Source organism: Mus musculus, chromosome 12 (genome assembly GCF_000001635.26).
Source record: "Mus musculus strain C57BL/6J chromosome 12, GRCm38.p6 C57BL/6J".
Classification (NCBI taxonomy): Eukaryota; Metazoa; Chordata; class Mammalia; order Rodentia; family Muridae; genus Mus; species Mus musculus.
The window spans coordinates 87,339,446-87,365,054 of NC_000078.6; the positions used below are offsets into that span (position 1 = coordinate 87,339,446).

Sequence of the window (25,609 nt, forward strand, 5' to 3'; positions counted from 1 at the left end):
TACAGCCCCATAGGAGGAACAACAATATGAACTAGCCAGTACCCCCACAGCTCCCATGGACTAAACAACTAACCAGAGTATACACTTGGAGAGACCTATGAATCCAGCTGCATATGTAGCTTCCTTGACAAGGACGGCTTCATGAAATTCTTTTAATACTAAAAGGAAGTCTGAATTGAATGAGACCCACTGTAATCAGTGAGCTTCAAGAGACTACATGTCTTCAAAACAAAGCATCTCTTGCAGATAAACATGCTATTTTCAATGAGTACACAGTCTTCTTGCTTCCTGCTTATTGGTTTTTGTCATTATTAGCACTACAGTGGTGGCGCATGCCTTTAGTCCCAGAACTTGGGAAGCAGAGGCAGGCGGATTTCTGAATTCTTGGCGGTCGTATAAAGATCTTATGATCCTTGTTCTGTGCTGTATTGCTGTCAGAGAACCAGACCTTTAGCAGCTTTTTGATCTCCCTGGGGTGAAAAATGTTGAGTGTTTCTTAGCATGAATGAATGAAGAACCAACAACCACAGAAAAATCAATTATACTAAATCTCTTTCCCTACTGGTATTTCTATGGGTTATTCTAGTTATGTTACAAAATTTTAGGTTCTTTAACTATAATCTTATGTTAACTTAAAAAAGAGTTCTAGCTTTTGTCACTGTTGTGAGTTAATGCTGCACATGTATCTGCTGACAGTAAAGGCAAATCCAGTGCTGTCTCTTGCCAGGCATGGGCTGCCATTGCCCTGTACACACTGAGAAAGGTTATTCTTTAAGGCTCCAATTATTTAGTTTTTAAGAGGAAATTCAGAGCATTTATGAGTACCACTATGTGTGGTGCTTGCTATACATGTATTAGTGATGTTATAGCAAGTTTTTCTTCTTTTCTTTTCTGTGGTACTGAGAGTTGAATTGAGGGCAGCACACATGCTGGGCCAGTTCTTTACTACTGAGCTACAGGCCTGGCTCAAGTCTTTTTTCTTTTTTTTTAAAGTAATAGTTTTATAGAAATATAAGCCATATTCCATCATAGTCACCTTTGTAAAGTGTACAACTCAATGAATTTTGGCATAGTCAGGGCTGTGCAACCTCTTACCACTACCTAATTTTAGAATATTTCTTCCTAGGCAATGTTGGTGCATGCCTTTAATCCCAGTACTTGGGAGGTGGATCTCTGAGTTCAAGGCCAGCCTGGTCTACAGAGTGAGTTCCAGGACAGCCGGGGCTACACAGAGAAACCCTGTCTGGGGGTGGAGTTGGGGGCACAACATTTCTTCACCCTACAAAGAAACAATGTACCCACTAGCTGTTACTTTCTGTTTCCCCATTTCCTTAACATCTGGGAACTACTAAATATATATTCTATTTCCAGGCCTATTTTAGATAAAACATATGAAAAAGAAATCTATCATGTGACAAGACTTTTTGTGTTAACGTATGTGCAAAATGCATCTGTGTTTTAGCATAGGCACACATAATTTTAAATCATTACCACATTACAAACAAGCTATATTTACTTTACTAATAAGGAAACTAAGAAGTTTAAATGCTTTCCCCAAGGCCTTACGAAGCAAAGACACATTTAAATGCAGACTGTACATGATTTTGCATGGATTCTTAACTGCCTTAGAGGTCAAATATAATGTTGAAAATAGATGCTTTGCGGAATCTTATAGCTAATAAAACCTCCTCTTCTTGTTTGTGCATCCCTATCTTCCATTCCTACTGGTTCCTGTGACAACCCTTTCAAAGTGTGAGCATAACTCAAACCCAACAGAAGACTATAGCAAACAAGAAGCACCTCTGTATGCTCTTTTACAAAAGAGTATTCTATATCTCAGACCAGAATGTAGTTTAGAAAGAAGCTCAAATGAGCAAACAACAAACAATGAACAGAACCAGCTTTTAGCTCAGAGAGACATGAGTCACTGTCCAGGCTTCTGAGGTAGGGTGTCCACCAGCACTGGAACACAGTCCTAAGGCACATCCAGGATCTACATATCCCAGGGTCAGGACCCCAGCTCCAAGACAGTTCCCAACCCAACAGCCTTTTGATCTCTGATTGGCGAGCGAGTCTAAAGGCCTATTTTACCTTCTTGCCTCCGATGTATCCTCCTGAAGCACCGAAGCTCTTTGTGAATGTTCCCATCATAACATCTACATCCTCAGGATCCAGGCCAAAGTAATCTACCACGCCTCGCCCTGAAGGGCCAAGAGCCCCAATGCTGTGAGCCTCATCCAGATACAAGTATGCCTTGTATTTCTTCTTGAGAGCAATCACTTCAGGAAGGCGAACAATAGACCCCTCCATACTGGCAAAACAGAGTTAAAACAAACAAAACAAAATAAAACAAAACAGAGACCTTTTAACTCTTAAAATTAGCAACTGTTTACTTAATTAGTTGTTAATGTTTTGAGATTATTGCTTTTTAAAATAAACCTGAAAACTCCACTTCTGATTTTAAACTAAGTTATGCAGTTTACAACAGAAAAAATTATAAAGTTATGGCAGATTGTTTTGTGAGGTTAGGGATTAAAGCTGGGGGCCTTGAATATGCCAGGAAAGCACTCTACACCTACCCACATCCCCAGCCCACAAGTCTTCTTAAAGCTTGCACTTATAAGAAACATTAGACTCTATGCTCATTATGAATGCCTTGAGTTCCTGCCCAGGGCTCCCTTCAATGGGCTGTAGCTCTAGGTTGCTTTTAATCATGGTCTTTATCACAGCAATAGAAATCTAACTAAGGCACACTGTCCAAATTAACAATCTGAAAATTAAAATTCAGCCTGGACTGATGCCTGTAAATCCTAGCACCCAAGGGGCAGAGGTAGAATCAGGGGAGCAAGTTAAGCGTGGGGTACATGAGACCACATCTCAAAAAATAAAAGCAAAACATAACTAACTTTATTTATTTTGATGTTAGTTTGTTTTGTGTGAGACTGGAGATTGAATCCAGGACCTTATATATGCTAGACAAGAGTACAACCACTGTGCAAGGTTTTCATAAGCAGTAGAAAAATAACCTCACATAAAGTCCTTCCTTCTCAGAGCATCCTCTGTCTCCAGGTACTTATAACAAGTCGTGGCCAGAGTCTCCTTAGTTTCCAGAAGGGGTTAGTGGAGCCAGCCCATCAGCTGAAAGCTTACTGACTTTGCAGGCCTACGCTATGGTTAAGAGCAGTAGAACAAGATTACCTATATATGCCTTCCACAAGGATTAAGATTTTCTTCCAGGGTCTTCTTGTCCGAGGCTGACCATAAACAATGGCATCTTTTAAAAGCTTCTCTAAGCTTTGCATATCTATGGCACAAAGAAAGAATTCAGTCTTAAAGTATCTTTTTCCTAACAGTATTGTAAAAATGTGAATATACATTTCTTATTCAGAAATGTTCCAGACAGTAGAGGGTATTAACATAATTAGAGCTGAGCAGAAAAGATAAATAAATTATTGCTACCATAGTTGACATCTAAATGTGACAAGTATACAAAATCATCAATGAGATTAAACGATTGTTTTAGTTGCTTAGATAGAAAATGACCATTGTTTTATGTCATAGTCTCTGCCTTTGAACTAGCTTTTCTTCATTTTTAAAATCAAACTGCATCTCTAACCCAAGGTTCATCCAGAGCTAACTGTATAAAGACCAATTAAGAGTGAGTATATCACCTCAAATACATGTGCCTCTTAAAAACCAAATATGCATGGACTTGCAGAGATTGCTAGGAGTGTTAGAGCATTGGTTGTTCTTGCTGAGGACTAAGGTCTGATTTCCAGTACACACACAGGGATTCACAAACATCCAAGAGATCTGACCTCTGTGAACTGAGCACCAAGCATGTACATGCAGGGAAAACACTCTCCAAGAGCATGACCTATTTCCTTTTACCCAGGATGTAGTCAATAGTTGCTAACTAAACAGCTTTCTCTTTGCATGGTTAAAAATACACCAGTGTGGAGCATGCATCAGTCTAAGCTTAGAGCAGCTCAGCAATCAGCTGAGCTTGTTCCATATGCACTCCATCAGCTGCACTGTTGAAAGACAGTGTGGTTGGTGTTTTCATTAATAAGGACCTAACTTTTCCTCTTAAATGCTTTGAACTCCACTGTTCCCATCCCTATAGACTTTATATTTAAAATATTTATTCTGAATGACATTAAAAAAAAAATCTCCCTAAAATCTAAGCAGTCCTAAGTCTGAGGTACAGGTCACGCGAGTGGGAGACACCACACTACAGCTTTGATTCTGTGTTCTTTACTGCTTATCCCTGAAAGGGGGGTGGGGGGTCAAAACTGCCAAACTTTGTCCTTTTTCTCATCAGATTTTGATAAGAAAGGAGAATGTAGTAAAAGCACACAACAGGGTGAACTAAAGGTCACAACTGTACTATACCATAAGTATTTGCAGGGCCGCAATCAGCCTGGCAAGAGCACTTACCACAGCAGTAACCTGCCTGAGCCTCTGATCAGTGTGGAGAGCAGGAGACAAGCAAATCTGTGCTCCCTATTGTTTCTCTCTATGTTCATGGATAGAAAGTAAATAGTGATTCAACATTTTAGACAAAAGGCAAAGGAAAGCTGAAGGTGGCTGTGTATGGCTACATCTTCACCCACAGAAGGTTGAAACAGAAGAACCGTTGTGAATTCAGAGACAGCCCAGGCTATAAGCTAAGTTACAGGCTAGCCAGGCAATTTAGAAAGGTACTAAAAACATAATATACCCTTTTTCACTGAGCACTTTGGGGCTGCTGTACAGAAATCAGACGATTGTGCGAACATGTGAGTGTGGTGTTCTTTCTTTCTTCCTTTTTTTTTTCCTTCCAGTTTTTCGAGACAGGGTTTCTCTGTGTAGCCTTGTCTGTCCTGGAACTCACTCTATAGACAAGGCTGGCTCCGAACTCATAAATCTGCCTGCCTCTGCCTCCCAAGTGCTGGGATTAAAGGTGTGCGCCACCACTGCCAGGCTTGTGGTGCTCTTTCTAGTAAACAAGTTCAGAAAGGATTTAAGGCCCAAACAAAGGAGCTGAAGAGTTATGTCATATCTGGACATAACACATTAAATAAAGGAGGAGAAAGAATCACAGGTATGAACAAGAGGATCACAGTATGTATGGCTAAAAAGTTTCACAACAACAATGAAAAAGACCTCAATCACATACAACAGAACTGTCTCAGGCTCGCTGCAGAACATTTTACAGAAGATAAAACAAACATAAAAGTTATCGCCATCCAATCTTTCCCTCCACAGGGACAGACCTAACATTTTGGTATGTATTATTCTACAATTTCATCTACTTACACATATCTTAGTAAGAGAAGATATTAAACATACAGCTCGATGATCTTTCTCCCTCTGTGTGTTTTATAATTAATAAACTATTGTAACAGTGCAAGAAGATATTCTCACTCAGGGAACAAGTTTTAGCTTGAAGACACCAGCCTCTGTCCTCCTACCTTCTCTTTACATTACTGCACCTCAACATTTGTCTGTTCTATTTTCCTTATGCAGGTCTACGTATGTATGTGAGTGGTATGTGTATATATGCTTATGTATATATACACACATGCAGGTACACATCCATACATGTGCATTTGTAGAGGCCAGGGGTTGATGTCATGTGTCTTTCTCAATCATATTTGTCTTAGGGTTTTACTGCTGTGAACAGACACCACGACCAAGGCAACTCTTAGAAGGACATTTAACTGGGGCTGGCTTACAGGTTCAGAGGTTCAGTCCATTATCATCAAGGAGGGACCATGGCATCATCCAGGAAGACCTGAGAGTTCTATATCTTGTTCCAAAGGCAGACAGGAGGAGACACACTTCCAGGCAGCTAGGATGAGCGTCTTAAAGCCCATGCCCACAGTGACACACTTCCTCCAACAAGGCCACATAGTGCCACTCTCTGAGCCAGGCATATTCAAATCATATTATTCCACCATATTCTTTTAGTTATGGTCTCTCCTGAATTTCTGGCTCACCAATTTACCTAGATTGGCTAGCCCCAAGGATCTTCCTGTCTGTCTCTGGATGCTGAGATTGTCACGCCCATCTCTTTGCATAAGTGCTGGGGATCTGGCTTCAGGTTTCTACATTTGTGTGGCAGATACCTTTCAGAATGAGTCATCTCCCCAAACATGTAACATTTTTTAAAATTTTAAGATTTATTTTTAATTGTGTGTGTATGTCTGCATATGAGTGTAAGTATCTGTAGGAGCCAGAAGAGGGTGTCAGAGCCCCTCGATCTGGAATCGCATGGAGTTGTCAGCTGCCGTAAGTGGGAACTGGGAACCAAACGCAGATCCTCTTCAAAAGTTGAACTCACTCTTTAACCACTGAGCTCTCTTTACAGCACCAAACTTAACAGGGTGTGGTAGCAGCAGTGTAGGGCAGAAGACAACTTTATGTTGTCAGTTCTCTTACACCGGTTCTAGGGATCGAACTCATGCCATCCAGTTTGTGTAGCAAGTGCTTTACCTGCTGAGGTATCTTGTTGGTCCCACTACTGTATTTTATTTATTTATTTGTTTGTTTGTTTAACTATCAAAATCTCTTCACTGATCTTATTCACTCCTCCTAGTGTTACGACAAGACATATTATAGGCACACACATATAAGACACGCATTTAGTAATTGTGTTTGGAGAGAGAGTTGTAAACAAGGACATAAGATGGAAAACTTAAAAGTCAAATCAAGGAAGACAGTATAAATTGTAAAAAGGAATCCCCCTCCATATATTCTACTCATTCATAGATAGATAGACAGATACACAGATACATATGCACATGCTCAGGCTGATCTCAGATTAAAAATCCTCCACCTTCGACCTCCCAAGTACTAGAATTGTAAGTATGTGCTACCATATTTTGCCTTTTAAAAATATTATTTGTTTTTAATTTTATGTGCATTGGTGTTTTGCATGCATGAATATCTGTGTGAGGGTGTCACATCTTGGAGTTAAAAACAGTAGTGAGCTGCCATGTGGGTGCTGAATTTGAAGCTGGTTTCTCTGGAAGAGCAGTCAGTGCTCTTAACCACTGAACTATCTCTCCAGCCCCATTTTTCTTTCTATTTTGCTTTTATTTCATTAAAGAAAACATATCTTCTAAAAGAAGAAAAAAAGATTGGACCAGAAGATTTAAAATCTTTTACTTCAGCTGCATTGTACTTTCAATTATTACTGTAACTTACGTAATCACTAACACTGTCCAAAGAATATCAAACATTAAAACCAAGGGCAAAGCCTTAGACTAACTCACTGTTGTGTTTGAAGATTCGAATGGTTGCTCCTGACAGTCTGGCTCCTAGAACCAGTGACGCATGGTTCAGCTCATCACTCAGAATCAGGCAACCCTGCAAATCACAAGCACAGGAAGGTAAACTGCTAATAAATATTAGTGATAACTGTTCTTAAAGATGCTTTAGAAACAGATGCAGAATCCTAGCCTATATACGACAGTTTCTTCACCTGGCCAACTTAATTATCCAGATATATAGAACAGGTTCTGAATTACAGCTGAAATGTGCCAACTATAAAAGGTTCTAGTATCTTTGCTTAGAGAGAATTTTGATGTATCAATTTTTGAGAAAGGGCAGCTGTAGAAATGGTGCTTTTCCCTTCACTGTTAGCTCTCTAGAGTTGAGGAAACAAACCATTTATAAACTCCACATCACAGAGTGTGCAGACTGTGGTTTAGCCTCTTAAATCCCTGAACAGAATTTAACACAGAAATTAAAAAGAGCGCAAAGCCTGACACTTTTGGTGGTTTATTTCTTCCCAGCTTCTTACTCTTCCATATCTCATGGGACCCTCCAACCTAATTAAACAAAATAAAACAAAACAAAATACAAAAACAGGTTTTTGTCTTTCAAAATGGCCTCAATAGGGGCTGAAGTTATAAAGGTAGAAAGCATTTGCCTCGCATGTACAAGGCCCTGGTTGTATCCTTGATACCACCATAAACGAATAATTGAATGAATAAGTAAATTTCCATATGAAAATCATCTTACAATATTCCAATGGCCAAAATAAAAACAACTTAAGCAACAAAAAAAGGTACTCATAGCCCTGTGTGATGGCACCTGCCTTTAATCCCAGCTCTTGTGAGGCAGGGACAGACAGATCTCTGAGTTCAAGGCCAGCCTGGTGTTCAAAGAGAGTTCCAGACAGGCAAGAGCTACCAAGAAACCCTAGCTCTAAATAAATAAGTAATTTTTGGCAAAGATTTATTTTTGTATGCATGCATGTGAGCACATTGCTGCTCTCTTCGGACACACCAGAAGAGGGCACCAGACCCCATTACAGATGGCTGTGAGCCATCTGCGGTTGGGCTCTGGAAGAGTAGTCAGTGCTCTTAACCACTGAGCCATCTCTCCAGCCTTATAAGTAAAATTTTTTAAAGGAGATACTATTGTTGGATTATTATTATATAAATAATGAAATATCTATGGGTCCATACTGCTATAAATGGAGAAGAAACAACTCTTCCACAAAACTCCAATGAATAAATATAGAAACAATGAGGAAAAAAAAAAAATCAAGAACACCAAAGCAATCAACTGTGCATATTCACACTAAAATTGTATGAAAGTTTAATTAAAAAAACCCTCTTTACATAATGTTGCAATTTCTCTGCAACTTTAACTGGTAATTACAAAAGGGAATAGTAATAAGTTACAGTAGAAAAGCTTGCCTAACATCCTAGCCATGTGACCAGGGTTTATCTACACTATTAGTAATATATGCACTTTGTACATCTTATACAACACACTGGGGCAGATGTCACTTCTGTGGTGTCCTTCTGCATAAGCCATGCCAACAATTGTGTCCACTCATGCTGAGACAGCCTACAAATAAGGAGCCAGAGAACACTGTCCCAACGAGGAAGCCAGAAAGTACACTGGAGAAGACTGGAAACTACAACAACTGAATGCAGTGTGGTGCCTCAACTGAAACCAGGGGCAGAGAGTAAAAGCGTTTAACAGTAGACATGAAATACACTTTGCATTTGTCAGTGTACTGTTAACCTCTGAGCTTTGGGAAATGCTTCAGTGGTAAGAAAGATGCTATCACAGAGCAAAGCTGAGTAAAGGCCATGCAGGGACTCTGCACGCTCCGGAAATCTTCTGTGAAGTCTAAATCTTTCTTTTTAGACTTATTTTATGTATGTGAGTGCTCTATCTGTATGAACACCTGCATGCCAGAATAGAGCATCAGATCCCATTACAGATGGTTGTGAGCCACCATGTGGGTGCTGGAAATTGAACTGAGGACCCCAGGAAGCCACTAAGCCATCTTTCTAGCTCTTCTGTGAGTCTAAATTTAAAATACCAGGAGAAGAAAGATCTCTCTTCTGTAAATCACCAAATTAATGTTACTATTCCTCATCTTCACAATATTCCTTAGTCTGAAATCAGTTTATATCATCAATATAGTAACTTCTACTTCATTAGTTCGCATGCTATATCTTTTTCATATTTTTTCTCTTTCAATGCTAGAGATCAAACCCAGGACCATGTACACACTAAGCATGCACTGCACCACGGGGTTGCAGGCGTTGCAGTTGCATCCCCAGACATTCTTTATCTATTTCTGACACAGCCCCTGTTCCCCAGCTCTATGTTGATCTCAAATCCCTAGAAGTGAGACGTCGTCCTCTTGCTTCAAATTTCCGGGTGGCAGGGATGGTAGGTGTATGCCAGTGTGCTATTTTCATCTTTTTACTTTTAATGCACATATTTTTACAGTTCAAATAGGTTCATTTAATATTATGAAACTTACTACTTTTTCCTTATCTGAGGTCTGCCTTCTACTTCAATGTACAAATTAAGCAGTTACATTTTTGTGATATCAATACAATTGGATTTAATTCTCTTGCACTGCTATTTGTTTACTGCCTGCCTCATTGGTTCCTTACAAGAATCATACAGTTATAGCTTCATTAGAATTATACTAATCCACTAAAAGGAAACTACGAGGACAAGAAAAATTATGTGACATGTTCGAAATCATAAGTTTGAGCAAATAATCAATGGACAAGCAAAACTCAAGCCTGAGGTAATTCACTACTTTTGTCAAGGTACCATTTCTAAACATAAATGCTAAGATAAAAAGAGAAGAGAAGAGAAGAGAAGAGAAGAGAAGAGAAGAGAAGAGAAGAGAAGAGAAGAGAAGCACCTCACGGGTTCTTTTCAAGCTGACAGTGCTAAGCAGCTACACTGACAAAGCATTTTATCGCTCCTGACTTTAACTCTCACAAGTTCTATTACAGGATGAATATACAGATAGATATAGTCACATACAAAGATAAGTTATGTTTAGATATAATTTACCTAAAATCAAGGTAACGGCACTTTCATATGTTTCTGGTTTTTTGTTTGTTTGTTTTGGTTTTGGTTTTGTCGAGACAGGGTTTCTCTGTGTAGCCCTGGCTGTCCTGGAACTCACTCTGTAGACCAGGCTGGCATCAAACTCAGAAATCCGCCTGCCTCTGCCTCCCAAGTGCTGGGATTGAAGATGTGTGCCACCCCCGCCTGGTTCATATTTTTCTACTTAGGTAAAATGATTACCTTTCTGAATGATTAAACTTTTCTTTCATACTTTTGAGTCATTTGGGTTTATTTTCATCAGAATTCCTTCAAATTTGTACAGGAAAAGGGAAGGACAATGGGTCCTAGGAGGAAAGCTCCAACTGATATCAGGCTTGTAGGATTAAACTATAGTCTAGTTTAATAATAGCTGCTAACTGAGAATATTTATCAAAACAGAAGAACATATTTATGAGAGAACTGCCACAAATGATGCTGTCTTACTTTGCCAACAAGAGCAGGAATGTTCATTGAATTTGTTGCAAATCCCATGCCATAGGTCATAGCAGCTTCCACACCTAAGAACCTTGCTACCAATTTCTCTAGTTCTTCATGCTTGTCCAGGTTTCCTGAATGAAGAAGTCAAGTAATAAAGTCAGAATTATAAAGTCTTCATTTTAAAATGATTGCCTTATTAAGAGAAAATAAGGTCAGCAAGACAGATCAGTGGGTAAAAGGCACTTGCTGCCAATCCCTGGAACCAACATGGTAGATGGAGAGAACCAACTCCTAAGAGTTGTCCTTTGACCTACACCACATACACGCATCCAAGCACACACACCCACACAAATGCAATAAAAACATTTTCAGTCCAGGCATGGTGGTGTATACCTTTAAATACACACACACACACACACACACACACACACACACCCCAAAACACTAGAAGAACAAGAACTAAAATTCCATCTATAGATACTTGTAATCCTTAATACAATTAGTGGAAAACAGAAATATTTATAGACATGGGTAATATCAAAAGGTAAACTGAGTTCCATTAAAGAGATATTCTGATAGGGTAAGGAGTAGCTCTGTGGTAGAATAGATGCCCACATGTGTAATGCCCAGGGAGGGATTCCAGCCCCCAAACAAAACGAACATAGCCGCTTTGGAACATCCTTATAAAAATAACCAATAAAAGAAGGTCAATGAGATTGGGCTTAACACCACTGATACAGAAAGAGACATACATAGAGCAGGCGCAGATGATGACAGTGTCTGACACACAGGGAGACAGCCATGGGAGCACAGGTGAGGGAACACTGAGGATGCCAGCAAGCACCTGGAGCTGTCAGTGTGCGCACAGCCCTGCCGACACCTTGACCTCATGTTTCTATCCTCCACAACTTCCCATTTCTCATTTGTTGTTATGATAGCCTAGGAAGCCAACAGAGTTGGGAGGTTTGAGAGACAAAAGGCTAAATCTATGTCCTTACCAAGTAGATGATGACTTGATAAGAAAGACTTACACTTAGTGCATGAACTCTAGACAGGCTTAAAGTGAGAGGCAGCAGCAATCAAGGCAGGCAAGGGTTAAGGGTTGGCTACAGACATGATACATAAAACACACAAGGTCAGGCATGGCAGAACACATCTGTAACCCCAGCACTGGCAGAGGATCACTAGCTCAGGTTAGCATGGGCTATATAGCTGCAAAACTGCCTAAGCATGCCTCAACCCTTAGCTCCTACACTCCCACTCCCCAAACACCCACAAACTCTTCCTGCTGATGGGACTACACAGGAGTGTAGCTGCTCTAGGAAGCAGCTTGAAAAGCTACTATAGAATTACCATGTGATCTTGCAAAATCACACCGAAGTACATACCCAAGAAGCATATTAAAATGTTATTTTAAAATGTGTTCTTGTAGCCAAAAAGGAGAAATAAACCAGGTGTCCATCATAGATAAATGGATAAACACAATGTGGTATATATACACAATGTGCTGTTACTTGGTCACAAAGTAGAATGGCATGCAGATGCAGTCTATGAAGCACTAATGCACACCATACATGATCTTGTGAAAAGACACAAAGTGAAAGCTAGAAAGAAGCGATGAAAGGTCACAAAGTTACATGATTCCATGTATATGAAATATCCAAAAGAGGCAAATAAATACAGTACATATGTTACCAGTGACTGCTAGTGGTGGGTCAGGCAGCTCTATCAGAAGGAATGAAATTATTCTGGGATTAAAGGCATGTGCCACCACTGCCCAGCTTAAATGAGCAAATGATATCATATAAATTATATCTTAATAACACTTTTAAGAGGAAAAACAAAGCAACACAACATCCTTTCTAAACCTTACAACAATCAAGTAATTTCTCCTCCTCTCACCTCCACAAGTAAAAGAATATTATGTTGAATTCCTGGGCTTCATATACTGAAGTGTGTGTGCAATGCAAGGCTATAAATGGTGAGGAAGGGCAAATTTATAGACAGGTCTGCACACTCAACATCTCAAATGTAACAAACGGAAAGGAGAGAAAAAGAAGACAATTAGAAGAGAGATACCAAGAGTTTGTACATGTTTTAAAAAGCAAGAGCTGAGAAAATGTTCCAAAGGAGATCATGAAGAGATCAATGTCTGTGAAGAAGAGACAGCCATAACAAGGGGTAACTGGGATCCAATACACTCAAAAGAAAAAAGGTCTCAAAAAAGAAAAAGAAAAAGCTTTTTTAAAAGGGGAAACAGGGGCTGGAGTGTAATGAGATCCGATGCCCTCTTCTGGTGTGTCTGAAGACAACTGCAGTGTACTCACATTAAATAAATAAATGAATCTTTTTTTAAAAAAAAAAAAGGGGGGGGGAAACAAATGTTTTCTCACATGCAGATTTTAATTTATATGAACTTTACCATATGAAAGTACAATGGGGGCTGTTAGGGAGAAGAAGGGGAGGGAAGACAAGGGAAGTAGCAGAAGGAACAGATATGAACAAACATACAAGCATGCACATGTTAAATGTATTAAAATGTAAGAAGGAAACCTATTTATTTTGCATGTTAACTAAAAATATCATTTAAGATTTTTAAAAGCCTGACAGTGGTGGCGCATGCCTTTAATCTTTTATCCCAGCACTTGGGAGGCAGAGGCAGGCAGATTTCTGAGTTCGAGGCCAGCCTGGTCTACAGAGTGAATTCTAGGACAGCCAGGGCTACACAGAGAAAGCCTGTCTCGAAAAACAAACAAACAAAAACAAAAACAAAAACTTTTTTTAAAGCTTTGAAGAATATGAAAAACAAACAACTGTCCAGAAAACCAACAGCAGACTTCATAACTGTAGGAAGAGGAATGACACGGCTGGACCACATCAGCAAGCACGTCTTTCTTCTGATGCCTGTGGGTACTTTGGGGATTATTAAGCATGTTTATGTATTACCCACCCCCACCATAGGTTGCTAAACAATATCTTTTTGGTTAGAAGACTGGAGAGAAGGAATGTCACAGAAAACCTAGGAACCAGACCAGCATCATACCTGAGCAGCCACTGGTCCCAGACAAGGAAGCAAGAATCTAATTCTTCAGAGGGCATTTTCAGGCTCAAATGTGGCAGTACCAGAACTATTAGTCAAGTAAGAGATTAGATAAGACAGTTTCGGATATCAAATTTCAATCTACTACACACCCAGGAAGACATGAGCTCTACCAATAAGGGAATTTGTTATTGAAAGGAAGACACAGGGAAGGAAGAATACAAATTGGACAAGGGAAACCAATTCCTGAAGGGACTCCTTCCACACCCCCAAATAAAGAAATACCAGAATGTAACTGCAAAGCAGTCCTGAAAACAAGTATTTCAAACTAAAGGGGGGAGACAGGACGGTGTTACACCAGAGAAAGAGCGAAGAGTACCCAGACAACTACAGTAAAAAAACAAAAAAACAGAAAAAAATAAACAAACAACACACCTCTCAAAGTTCCTTCTCTTGAGCTTGCCTGGGACACCCATTTAAGATGGGTAAAGACCCAACTGAGGCTCCTCCAGCACTATACTGGCATGGAATCCAAGAAACAAAACCTCCCCGATATCATTACAAAGTATGCTCTAGATCACTGCAAAAGACCAGCCCACTTTTTACTTTACTGAGCTATTCTTAAACACTTAGAGGACTTCCAGATCAAAAATGTCCATATTACATGTAGCCATACACTTTAAGAACAATACCAAACAAAATGAATAGAGCCAAGCCAGACACGGTGGTGCACACCTTTGATACCAGCACTAAGAAGGGGAAGGCAGGGACAGGCAGATCTCAAAGTGTGAGGCCAGCCTGATCTACATAGTGAGTTCGAAGACAGCCAGAGCTACATGGTGAGACTCTGTCTCCAAAAAAAAAAAAAAAAAAAGGGTGGGGGGAAGGAAAGATGGATGGAAGGAAGAAAAGACAAAACAAATAGACATCTAAAGATTCTTACAGAGCTAAGAAAGCACACACTGGCCCTTTAATTTCCAAAAGAAGTAGAGTGGAGAACCAGTGAAAATTTAGAAGGGAAACCAACCAAATACATTTAACATATTCTAGGTCTCTCGAGAATTGACTTTTAGTTGAAATTTGCAGCTGAGTATTTTCAAGGAATAAGTATTTATGTGTCTTGGCCCACAGCAATGACACCCACTCTTGAAAGAGAGCTGGGGATAAAAATCAAAGCATAAACAACTACAGAAGCCTCCTAAGAAACTAGGAAAAGTAGTAATGATGTTCTGAAGATCTATAGTGTGCACATATAGTCTGAAACGCATGAATGAATAAAGCAGCCGAAATGAAATGGTGCATAATTGTTTTTTACTTTCTCTTTAAGGTATGTTGTGGGAGTTACTGTGGCAGATGGAATTTGATAGAATTCCTTTATTCTCTTTTTACGGAGAGGTGGGGAACTATGGCCACAGTCCTTGACCCTGGGCTGCCTTAGTGTCTAGCTCTGACAAATGCAAATGCAAAGCAGTACTTAATGTAGGAAAAGCCTGCTGCCCAGTAAGACAATGATACTCTGGGACCACCAAGCAATAAAGAAGCCCAAAGCAGACTGGGAGAAGTGACAGAACTCCTGTCACTCTAGCCAAAAGGCAGCAGCTTCACAGGGCTTTAGCCATTGATTCACCTCTGCCTGCAGCAGTGTCAGGAACCTGCACTAAACCACCCAAATGTATTTGCAACCGAATCCCTAGACTTGCCTACCCTAGTGAATTGTTGATTCAATTTTCTCAGTCTTAAATATCAAAAAAAAGCTGCCTTACGATGTCAACACTTAGCAGTTCTCTACCAAAAAATAAGGGGTGTGTGTGTGCATGTATATTTCTTTACATAAGATTGTTAATCCTTCATATTTTATAGATTTGTAGCAAAAATTTGTATCTAGTTTCTTCCAAATGCCTTTACATAAAATAGCAAATTTAATTATTTAATTCTTGAAATATATCTAAAGGATTATTATCAGCCCTAGTTCGCCAGTATAAAAGCACATTAGCTTTTAGGTAACAGCACCCATGTAATAAGTGGCACTTGTAAGATTTACAAAAGTTAATTAAATCCCACAAAGAAACAAAACTTTGCTATGGACATTATGCACATGTAACACATTGGAAACCATCTCAAAATATAAAGACAGTGTCTGCTGGACCTGAGCAGAAGTACAAGGCCAAGTGTTTGTGTGTGTATTACGCTAACACTGTACCTGCATTACTCACTCCTGAGCTCACACTTACCAATTTCCTGACGAGTGCTGCACACCCCTGCTCCATACTCCTTGAGGACTTCAGCAGCTGCTTCCTGACATGATCCAGTGTTCCTCGCAAATCCAAGATAGTTGTAGGAACCCATGTTTATTACACCTTTAATTATATTCCCTGTGTACCTGTGTTTCAACAGTATAAAACTTAATGATACAATCATGCCTAATACCCAAGTGTGATACACACTGATAATGCAAAAGGGAGCATTATACACAGAAGTAAAGTGAGCACCATCTGTAGAAAAGCAGCTCAACCTCACCAGTAACAAGGGAAAAGGGGGCACAACAAAATCCAGTGTGTGTTGTGCACACAGTATGAAACCGCCAAAGAATAAAAATTACTTTTAAAACACAAGTATTAATTTATTGACAGTGATAACAAATTTTAAGGTGTGACAGCTAAAGATGTCCTAGAACAGTCTTACAAACTATCATTCAATATTTTCTTCTGGAGGGCACTTTGGTACTACTTAGTAACCGAATGATACATATATGTGGGGCCAGCAATTCTGTGTGTGAGCATGTACACATGAGGAGCCTTTGAGAGCCACTGAAAGAGCAATCAGTGCTCTTAATCGCTGAATCATCTCTCCAGCCTAGTGATGCATACTTTAAATCACAGCACTTGGGAGACAGAGGCGGACAAATGACTGTGAGTGAGTTCAAGGCTAGCCTGGTCTACAAAGTGAGTTCCAGGACGGCCAGGGCTATACAGAGAAACCCTGTCTTGAAAAAACCAAGAGAATCAAATGAAAGAGAAAATGATTTTAAACACAGTGGGACTCGCAGGTGTAGCTCACTGTACAGCACTTGCCCAGCATATGTGAGGTTTTATACTCCAGCACTCTCTCCAAAACATGTTCCAGAAACAGTATTGAATAGTATTGCCCAGAAACCAATAATAATAGTGTTATCTTCAGCTGCTGCTTTTGCTTTGAGAGAATACTCAAAACAAATTCCTTTGTTGATAAGAAATAATTTCCAAATACAACTCACTTGAATGACCAGTTATAGTCATGAGATTTTCTCTCCATGATATCCACCTTGGCTCCAGGCACACTACAGATAGGTCGATTCCAGTTGTCTCTGATTCTCATGTAGAGGTTCCTTGTATAGAAGTTTTCAAAATCCTGATACAAGGACACAAAGTCCTGCCAACAAAATAGTGAAACAGTATAAATTTAACTGATATATTGAAAGACAAGTCTTATAGTTTTTCTCTTCTCAGGAGTACCTGAGAAAGATGTCAGTCAATCATATTTAATTAACTGACATATCCAAGCAACATCTGGAGAAGTGTATTAATTCTGTGTTATCTTTTTTTAATCAAGTAAAGATTGCTTAGCTTAGATGTTTGACCTATATTTTATGTCAAATAACTAAAACACATAAACATAGAACTAACAGACTTAACTTGAAGTTGGACTCAGAAATAAAATCCAGTCATATAATTCTATCCCTTTGTAACAATCTGGAAAAAAGCTACCCTCCCACACGCCCTCAGGCAGAAAAACAATTATAATCCCAGTTGTAAAGAGGAAAAATACTTCCAAAATTAGAGTTTTGATCCTCTGCATGTGCTCAAGGATCAAAATCAAACCCCAGCCCCACACACCAAAAAATGATTAAAAAAACAAAACAAACAAAAAAAACCCCTAAACTGTAGGTTAGAAAAGTCTGCCACCTTAGATGTAAGGGCACTTGCACAGGACCCAGGTTTAGCTCCCAGGACACATTATAGGCAGCTGACAACCACCTGTAACTTCAAGGTCTCTGCACTGACATGCAATATTTTATATTTACACACCCACACACATACACACAATTCAAAATACTACAAATAAAAACAAAACAGTAATAACCATTTGTGGCAGGGAGATCTCTGAGTCTGAGGCCACCATGTTCTATATAGTTACAGGGCAGCCAGAGGTACACCGTGAGACCCTGTCTCAAAATAAAAAAGTACATTCTTAGGATAGACTCCCTGTCCCACAGATTTAGTCTCCCTTTCTTCTAAGACTGAACTAAAACTTTAATCTGTAAAAGGTTAACTCACAGTAGAGTCAAAATGAATACAGAGTACCACTCCCAGTGTCATATAAACCCTTCCTGAAACACACTTCATTGGTCCACGCGAGATCTACTTCAACTCTCGGCTCTCCAAGAGTGAGGTAAACAGAAAGAAAGTAGAACTATGCTTTACTGTGTAACTGGCACAAATTGAACTTGTAGTCATGACTCCTGAGCTTGTTGTCACACTACATTAAACTGTTAAGTCCTGCTGACTAGGACTCTACAGTGCCTACAACATAAGCATCTCTGTAGATATCATCTCTTTAGACAGCTCAGAAGACCTGCAAAAGGTTCTTTGAATAAATAGCAAGAACAAGACTATCTCTCTCACAAAATTATATCCTACTATCTCTATCTATTCTCAAAGGTGGAAAAAAAGTCTTCCACCCTCACTCTAACTATAAATCTTTGATTAAATTTCATTTTTATTATTATTAGTGTGTATACATGCATGTGCATATATGTATATGTGTGAGTCTGTGTGTCAAAGGATTTATGGAGGCCAGAAGATAGCTTCTTGGAGGGGGTTCTCTCCAAACACCTTCACATGGATTCAGTGGATCTAACACAGTTCTTTCTCTAGGCTTGCATGACAAGTGCCTTCCGCACTGAGCAATCTCACCAGCCCGGACAGATAGAGTATTTACCAGTATTTTCTGCACTATAGAAAGGGCAAATATTAAAAGGAATTATTATGAGGAAGATGGTAGTGTGTCTTATGTATCTGAAGAATCCTTTCTGACTCTGCCCAGTTATTTTAAAGTTTCACTAACAGTTTCTAAACACTGCACATTCATGTTCAAATAAGAACTTTAAATACTTTAAGGAACTGTTTCCTCACAGGCAAATTATTATTAGCAACAAAATATGTTTTAACTATATAAACATGGAATAAAACAAAACAATCTTCCTGAGCCTAGTTCAGACAGACAAAAGCCAAGAGAGAGGATCTGCTGGGTACAACATGGCAGAACTTCACACTCAATCCTGAATTGAGCATAGACAACTGGTGACATCTGTTATTCACGATTAAGAGAGAAGGAGTGAGTTCAAATCTCCCAGAGAACTTCATGGTCAAGTATCTCCTTACAGAGGCAAGAGATGGGAGACACAAGCACACAGAAACTGAGGATACAGGGAGAGATGTTGGGTCCAATAGCAGAACACAATGGCAGCAGAAGAACTCAGGCCAACGTTAGCTTCTCTTGAATCCTAAGTTCTACGGTGGCAACTTCAGTGGCAGTTAGATCTGAAAGCAGATCCAAGGGCAGTTTACCCCAAAGAGAGATTGCTATTGAACACCTCAGTCCAGACAACGAGTCCCTATTGTCTGAAACACCTTGTACCTTTGATATCTAGGGCTAAGGCTGATAAAAGTCTAGAGCCTGTGATTGGGCCATAGAGAGAGGAAGGTGAGGCTTAAGGATAGAGAGGTCTTGGAAGAGAACAACCAGGGAGAAGGAAAGAGAAAAGACAGAGAGAGGAGGAGGCTACAGTCAGGCCAGATGGATTATGAGCCTGTGGCCAAGAGAAATGCACCCCGAGGACAGGCTGACGGAGCAGAAGCAGCCTGGTGACACTCAAACAGCAAGTAACAAGGGACATATGGCTTAAATACAGCTGAGACTAGCATAGAACCTCCCCAATCTAGGCTTACAGCTTGTAAATAAAATACTAGTTTCTCGTCTTTTATAGGGGCAAGGTAGAATAAATAATTCATTTGCAATCAGCCAACCACCAAGTGATGTGGCTGAAATGGAAACCCTAGCAGCACTCCAAACTAGCCCCACTGGTAGTAAGCTAAAGAAAAAGCTTCAGTGTCAGCTCTAGCTCAACAGTTTTTATTTAAGTAGGAGTCTAGGTACTATGGTTGGGATCCCAAGAGTCTCTGAAAGGCTGACGGCAGCCTGAGCACTACTGGGAGACTGTGAACCTACAAGCAGGGGCCATTTCACAGAAGGATCCTGGGAAATGCCCTGGAAGGGATGGTGAGAGCCTGGCCTCAGACCTACCTCTGTTTCCCTGCCATAAGATGAAAGCTTTGTTCCACCATGGACTCCTCGTAGTGCCTCACCACAGGTTCATGGGCAGCAGAGCTGAAATCTCTTCAATCATTGAACCTCCCTCCAAAACCAGTTCTTCCTTTGAAGTCGTTTGTCTCAAGTTTTCTTTTAGTCACAACAAAGGACATACCAGGATACAAATTTCAATATATCAAAGGACAAAATTTCTCTCAAACTTGAGCATTTGAGGCAAATAACACTGCTTTGATATGGGGATAACATGCTCAGAAATATATCCACATCAAGACAATTTAAGAGTTCTATCCTTGACTTTCTGCAAAGGTCAGGGGGTAAAAGGAGAATTCATAAAGCTACTCCAGCAGTCAATTAAAGAACAAATTTGTACTGGAACCATGGAATGGCATTATGTTTATTTAAATATTGGATAAGTAAAGAAAATAGAATGGAAAAGATAAAAATCTCTATAAAAGCAAGCAGAGGCAGGTAGATAGATATCTGAGTTTGAGACCAGCCTGGTCTATATAATGAGTTCCAGATAGCCAAAGCAATGGGGTGAGACCTTTTCTTTTAAAAACAAAACAATACATCAGGCTGGGAGTGGTGGAACACATCTTTAACCCTAGTTTTGAGAGGCAGAGGCAAGCAGATCTCTGAGAATTCAAGCCCAGCCTGGTCTACAAATTAAGTCCAGGATAGCCAGGTCTCTGTTACACAGAGAAATCCTGCCCAAAAAGCCAAAAAGATTTAAAAAGACCCCATGGGGCTCAGGGGTTAAGAGTGCTGGCTGCCTTTCCAGAGGACCTGGGATTGATTCCTGTATTCACAGCAGTTCCAAAGATTTCAATGCTCTCTTCTGGTATCTGAGGGCACTGCAAACATATGATACGCAGGCACAACAGAGGCAAAAGATCCATACATGTAAAATAAATAAATGAATCTTTATAAAAAAAAATATAAAAATAAGAACATATAAAAAGTCACAGATTGCTTGTAAAGACATTCTTATACCCCAGCGTCTCCGAGCCCCCATACAAAGCATGCAAACACAAAGATAAACATCAATACGAATAAAAAATAAATCCTCCCAAGCAGTAAAATAAAACTGCAATTTTTCAGAGAGCAATCACCCCTTACTATCATGCTGGTGGAAATGCAGGATAAAGGAGAAGAAGCTAGAGGCTCTGGCTCATCTCAGCAATGTAAATGTAAGCAGCCCCGATGAGCCAGCTGTCCCATTTTTTTATATCCCCAGAGAGTTGGAGATGCCTATTCAAACAATGCTTAACAAGAATACTCACAGCAGGACTGGTCCCCCCAAAAACCAACCAAACAAAAACTAACAAAATGTGGCAACATTCACACAATGGAACAGTAGCACAGTTTCAAAAGCCCTGAGCCAAAATGCTTGGAAACAGAAGTGTCTCAAATCTTGGGGTATTCTGGGGTTTGGGAATTATTTGCATAGACTTCACTGGTTGAAAATACAAATATTCTAGTTACAAATATTCATATGCATTATCACATACTATGATGTTAGATGAACCTTCAACTAAAGATGTCTAACACAGAACTAAAGGTGTCAAACACAGAAGGCCACATCTTATATGGCTCTCTTTTTTGGAATACCAAAGTTTTTTGTTTTTGTTTTAAAAAAAAAGCAGAGTAGAGACTGCCAGGTGACTCACAACCTCTATTAACTCTAGCTCCAAAGGCTCTAACACCCTCTTCTGGCCTCTGCACGCTTCTGCACACATGAACATACACTCTCAAACAGATACATACATACAAATGTGAACAAAATAAAATAAAATCTACTTAAACATATATTCTACAATAATTAAGATCAGTTGTAAAAGCCATTAAAAAAAAGAGACAGAAATCTAATGGAAAAAGATAAAGACACAGACAGGCAGTTCACGAAACTGTAACTTCCAGTGGTCAGCAGACACACATCAGTCAGCACCTAGCCTGCACACAGACTTCTGCTATGTTGTCAAGGTGCTGATCTCATGTCATGGCGGCTGTCCTTGTGTTTAAGAGTCATCATACTTGGCACTCGTTGTCACGTAGCATTCCCATATAAGCACTACTCGTATTTATTTGTATTTATTATAAATAATCAACAAAAAGTTTTTAAAATAATGGGAAGAATGTTGCAGTTAAGTAAATTCCAAACTTGGTGTGATGGTTTGAGTATATTTGGCCCAAGAGTGGTACTATTAGGAGGTGTGTCACTGTGAGGGTGGGCTTTGAGATCCTCCTCCTGGCTGCTGATGTAGATTCCAGCTCCTCCAGAGCCATGCCTGCCTGGACACTGCTGTGCTTCCTGCCATGATGATAGTGGCAGGAACCTCAGAACCTGTATGTAAGGCAGCCACAATCAAATGTTGTCCTTTATAAAGAATTGCCTTGATCATGGTGTCTGTTCACAGCAATGAAACCTTCACTCAGACACTTGCTATATAAAAGGGAACATATTTTCTCTGCCATGGGTTAATTTTGAGTATTTCAAGTGACAGTTTATTAAGGTACCTAACACTAGATGGAAAGAAACCTAAACTTTTTTATTCAGCCTACCATCTAAATTTGAGAAAATATACTTTGCCAGGCATAGTGGCATTCAATCTTAGTACTTGGGAGGCAAAGCCACGCAGATCTCTGAGTTCAAGGCCAGCACAGTATGAGTTCCAGGACAACCAGGGGTAGGAAATCTACTTCGTCTGAAGGCTAAAACATCTACCCTTTTGGAAACAGGCCAAGGAACTTCTGAACTCTAATATACTTCATACCGAAGGCCACACATGAAATAACAAATATGTTGATGCTGGCAGGTACTTGCTCTGCTGAAAGATTTTCCAATGCTTAACAAGAACTAGTACACTCCAAATACAGATTACTGCAAAGATTCTTGATCATCAACTTTTATTTGGGTAATATTTTGTCTACTAGAGAAGGAGATGCCATTAAGGCAGAACTAAAAATAGCAGAAATGGAGCTGGAGAGATGGTTCACCAGTTAAGAAAGTATACTGCTCTTGCAAAGGAACTCACTCAGAGAGAAATTGGCCTGATATCAGTATAGAGAAGGGGTTGAAAGTACTCATCTAAAGATGAACTCAGGCCACACCAACACACTCAGGTCAGCAGACAGAGAGGACCAAAGCAGAAAAAAAAACCCAAAAAACTAAAAGTACAAAAGAAGACACCCCCCCCCCCCCAAATAGAACATCCTAGAAGCCAGGACAGGGTGACCAACTGTCAAATGCAGCTGAAAAATATTACAAATAGTAAAAACTGAGAAAGGTCTATCATATCCTGCAACACAAGTTATTGGTAACCCTGAGGAAAAAAATCATTTCTGTAGATGTGATAACTTCAAAAACTTGACTGGATTAGACTGAAAGGGTGGAGAGCAAATGCTGGAAATAGAATGTCCGGGAATTTACTCTAAAGGAAAGAATGGAAACAGATTAGGAGAAAACAAAATCACAGGAAAGCTTCTGCACTACAGGGAAGTGCTCCAGTGCTGCTTACACAGCAGCCCCAGGACTTAGGGTGGGGATGCAGGAAGTGAATGAAAGCGGAGGATAAAAACTTTAAGACCAACTGAACTATTCAAAGACTGTCTCCAGAGAGAGAAGGCTACTCCTGTAGGAAGTAAAGGAATACAGCAGAGAATACCTATTACTGGAAGCAAGCCACCCCAGGCTAACGCAGATCCTGCAAACAAGGGAGGAAAAGCCCAGCCAGTGATCAGTCCCTTGCTCCCTCAAACAAGCAAGCCCCTCGGGATGACAGTTTTTAAGTGGACTTCACCACATTTTCGCACTTTTAAAGCTTTCTCTTTTATAGCAAAAGTGTCATGGCATTTCAAAGTGCTTTAGAGACAGACATGGTGGTGCCAAGCATTGGGAGGGGAGGGAAGGCTAGGATAGCAAACAAGCTCAAGGTCAGTCTGTATACAGCAATATTCCAAAACAGGTTACATAATGAGATCCTGTCTCAAAACACCTCGTCGTTTTGACATCACAAGGGTACTAAATCTAAGGCAGTGACTCTCAAGGTCCCTAATGTTTTGACCTTTTAATGCAGCTTCTTATGTTGTGCTGACTGCCAACCAGTTATTTTGCTGCTACTTCATAACTACAATTTTGCCACTGTTATGAATCCAGATGTATATATCTGAAATGCAACCCCCAAAGGGGTCACCATTTACTGGTTGAGAACCCCAGATCATCACCAAAGGAACCAGTTATTTGCACTTTTACATTCACAGTTAATAGTAAAATGCAGATCCAAATTGTTCTATGCAAAGAAAAATCTCAATTAAAAAGGTTGAAGCCCAGAAGTGGATGCTCACAGTCAGCTATTGGATGGATCACAGGGCTCCCAATGGAGGAGCTAGAGAAAGTACCCAGGGAGCTAAAGGGATCTGCAACCCTATAGGTGGAACAACATTATGAACTAACCAGTACCCCCCGGAGCTCCTATCTCTAGCTGCATATGTATCAAAAGATGGCCTAGTCGGCCATCACTGCAAAGAGAGGCCCCTTGGTCTTGCAAACTTTATATGCCCCAGTACAGGGGAACGCCAGGGCCAAAAAGGGGGAGTGGGGGGGTGGGTATGGGGGACTTTTGGGATAGCATTGGAAATGTAAATGAGGAAAATACCTAATAAAAAATTAAAAAAAAAAAAAAAGGTTGAAGCCTAGAGATCCAAACATGAAAACTTTGTGGGAAGAGACGGGGAGAAAACACCACACAGCTGCTCCAAATAAGGTCCCAAGATGCTGCACACCAACCTGGCACCACAGCACATGGATGGGTAAGATGCTGTATTCCCCGCAAAACTTTCCCCTCCCTTTGATTTTCCCTGTTTATCTTTTGAGATTGTAGCTGCATCACTTCCCCCTCTCTCCCCTCCCTCCAAACCTTTCCATGCTGTCTTTCAAAGTCATGGCCCCTTTATTATGTCTTTCAACTAATTAATACAAAGTACAAGAGTCTTGTAAACTCCTTTATTAGCATCATATAGTTCAGCTACTGCCTAAAGCAGTACATTCCATTTCCCTGTGAAAAGAGTAACAGCCCGTTCTCTTCTCTCTGACTTTCTCCCAGGGAACAGTTTTGAGACATGGCTTCTCTGTGTAACCCTGGCTGCCTGGAACTAGCTCTATAGACCAGGTTAGCCTCAAACTCAGATCTATCTGCCTCTGCCCAGGATGGCAGACCTGCCTGACTATGTGCCAGAATTAAAGGTATAGAACCATCACACTGTCTCCTGATTTTTTGAAATGGAATGAGGAGACAGCTGGGTTGAAGCTATGGATGCAGCTACCTCAGTCAAAGGGAAACTGGCAGCATGCTATCTGTGCTGCATGATCCCAGCAGACACTTTCCTCCTGCT

The 25,609-nt window shown here is 40.1% G+C and overlaps 1 protein-coding gene across 1 annotated transcript in view; it reads right to left on the minus strand.

Moving 5' to 3' along the window:
* Sptlc2 (serine palmitoyltransferase, long chain base subunit 2) overlaps positions 1-25,609 on the minus strand; it is an 83,298-nt gene that overhangs the window by 34,388 nt on the left and 23,301 nt on the right. Inside the window, exons 3-8 of the mRNA NM_011479.4 lie at positions 17,103-17,257; positions 16,081-16,229; positions 10,816-10,940; positions 7,263-7,356; positions 3,199-3,304; positions 2,092-2,311 (exon numbers count right to left, since the gene is read on the minus strand). Of these exons, the coding sequence (NP_035609.1) occupies positions 2,092-2,311; positions 3,199-3,304; positions 7,263-7,356; positions 10,816-10,940; positions 16,081-16,229; positions 17,103-17,257 (849 nt within the window). The remainder of the gene's footprint in view (positions 1-2,091; positions 2,312-3,198; positions 3,305-7,262; positions 7,357-10,815; positions 10,941-16,080; positions 16,230-17,102; positions 17,258-25,609) is intronic.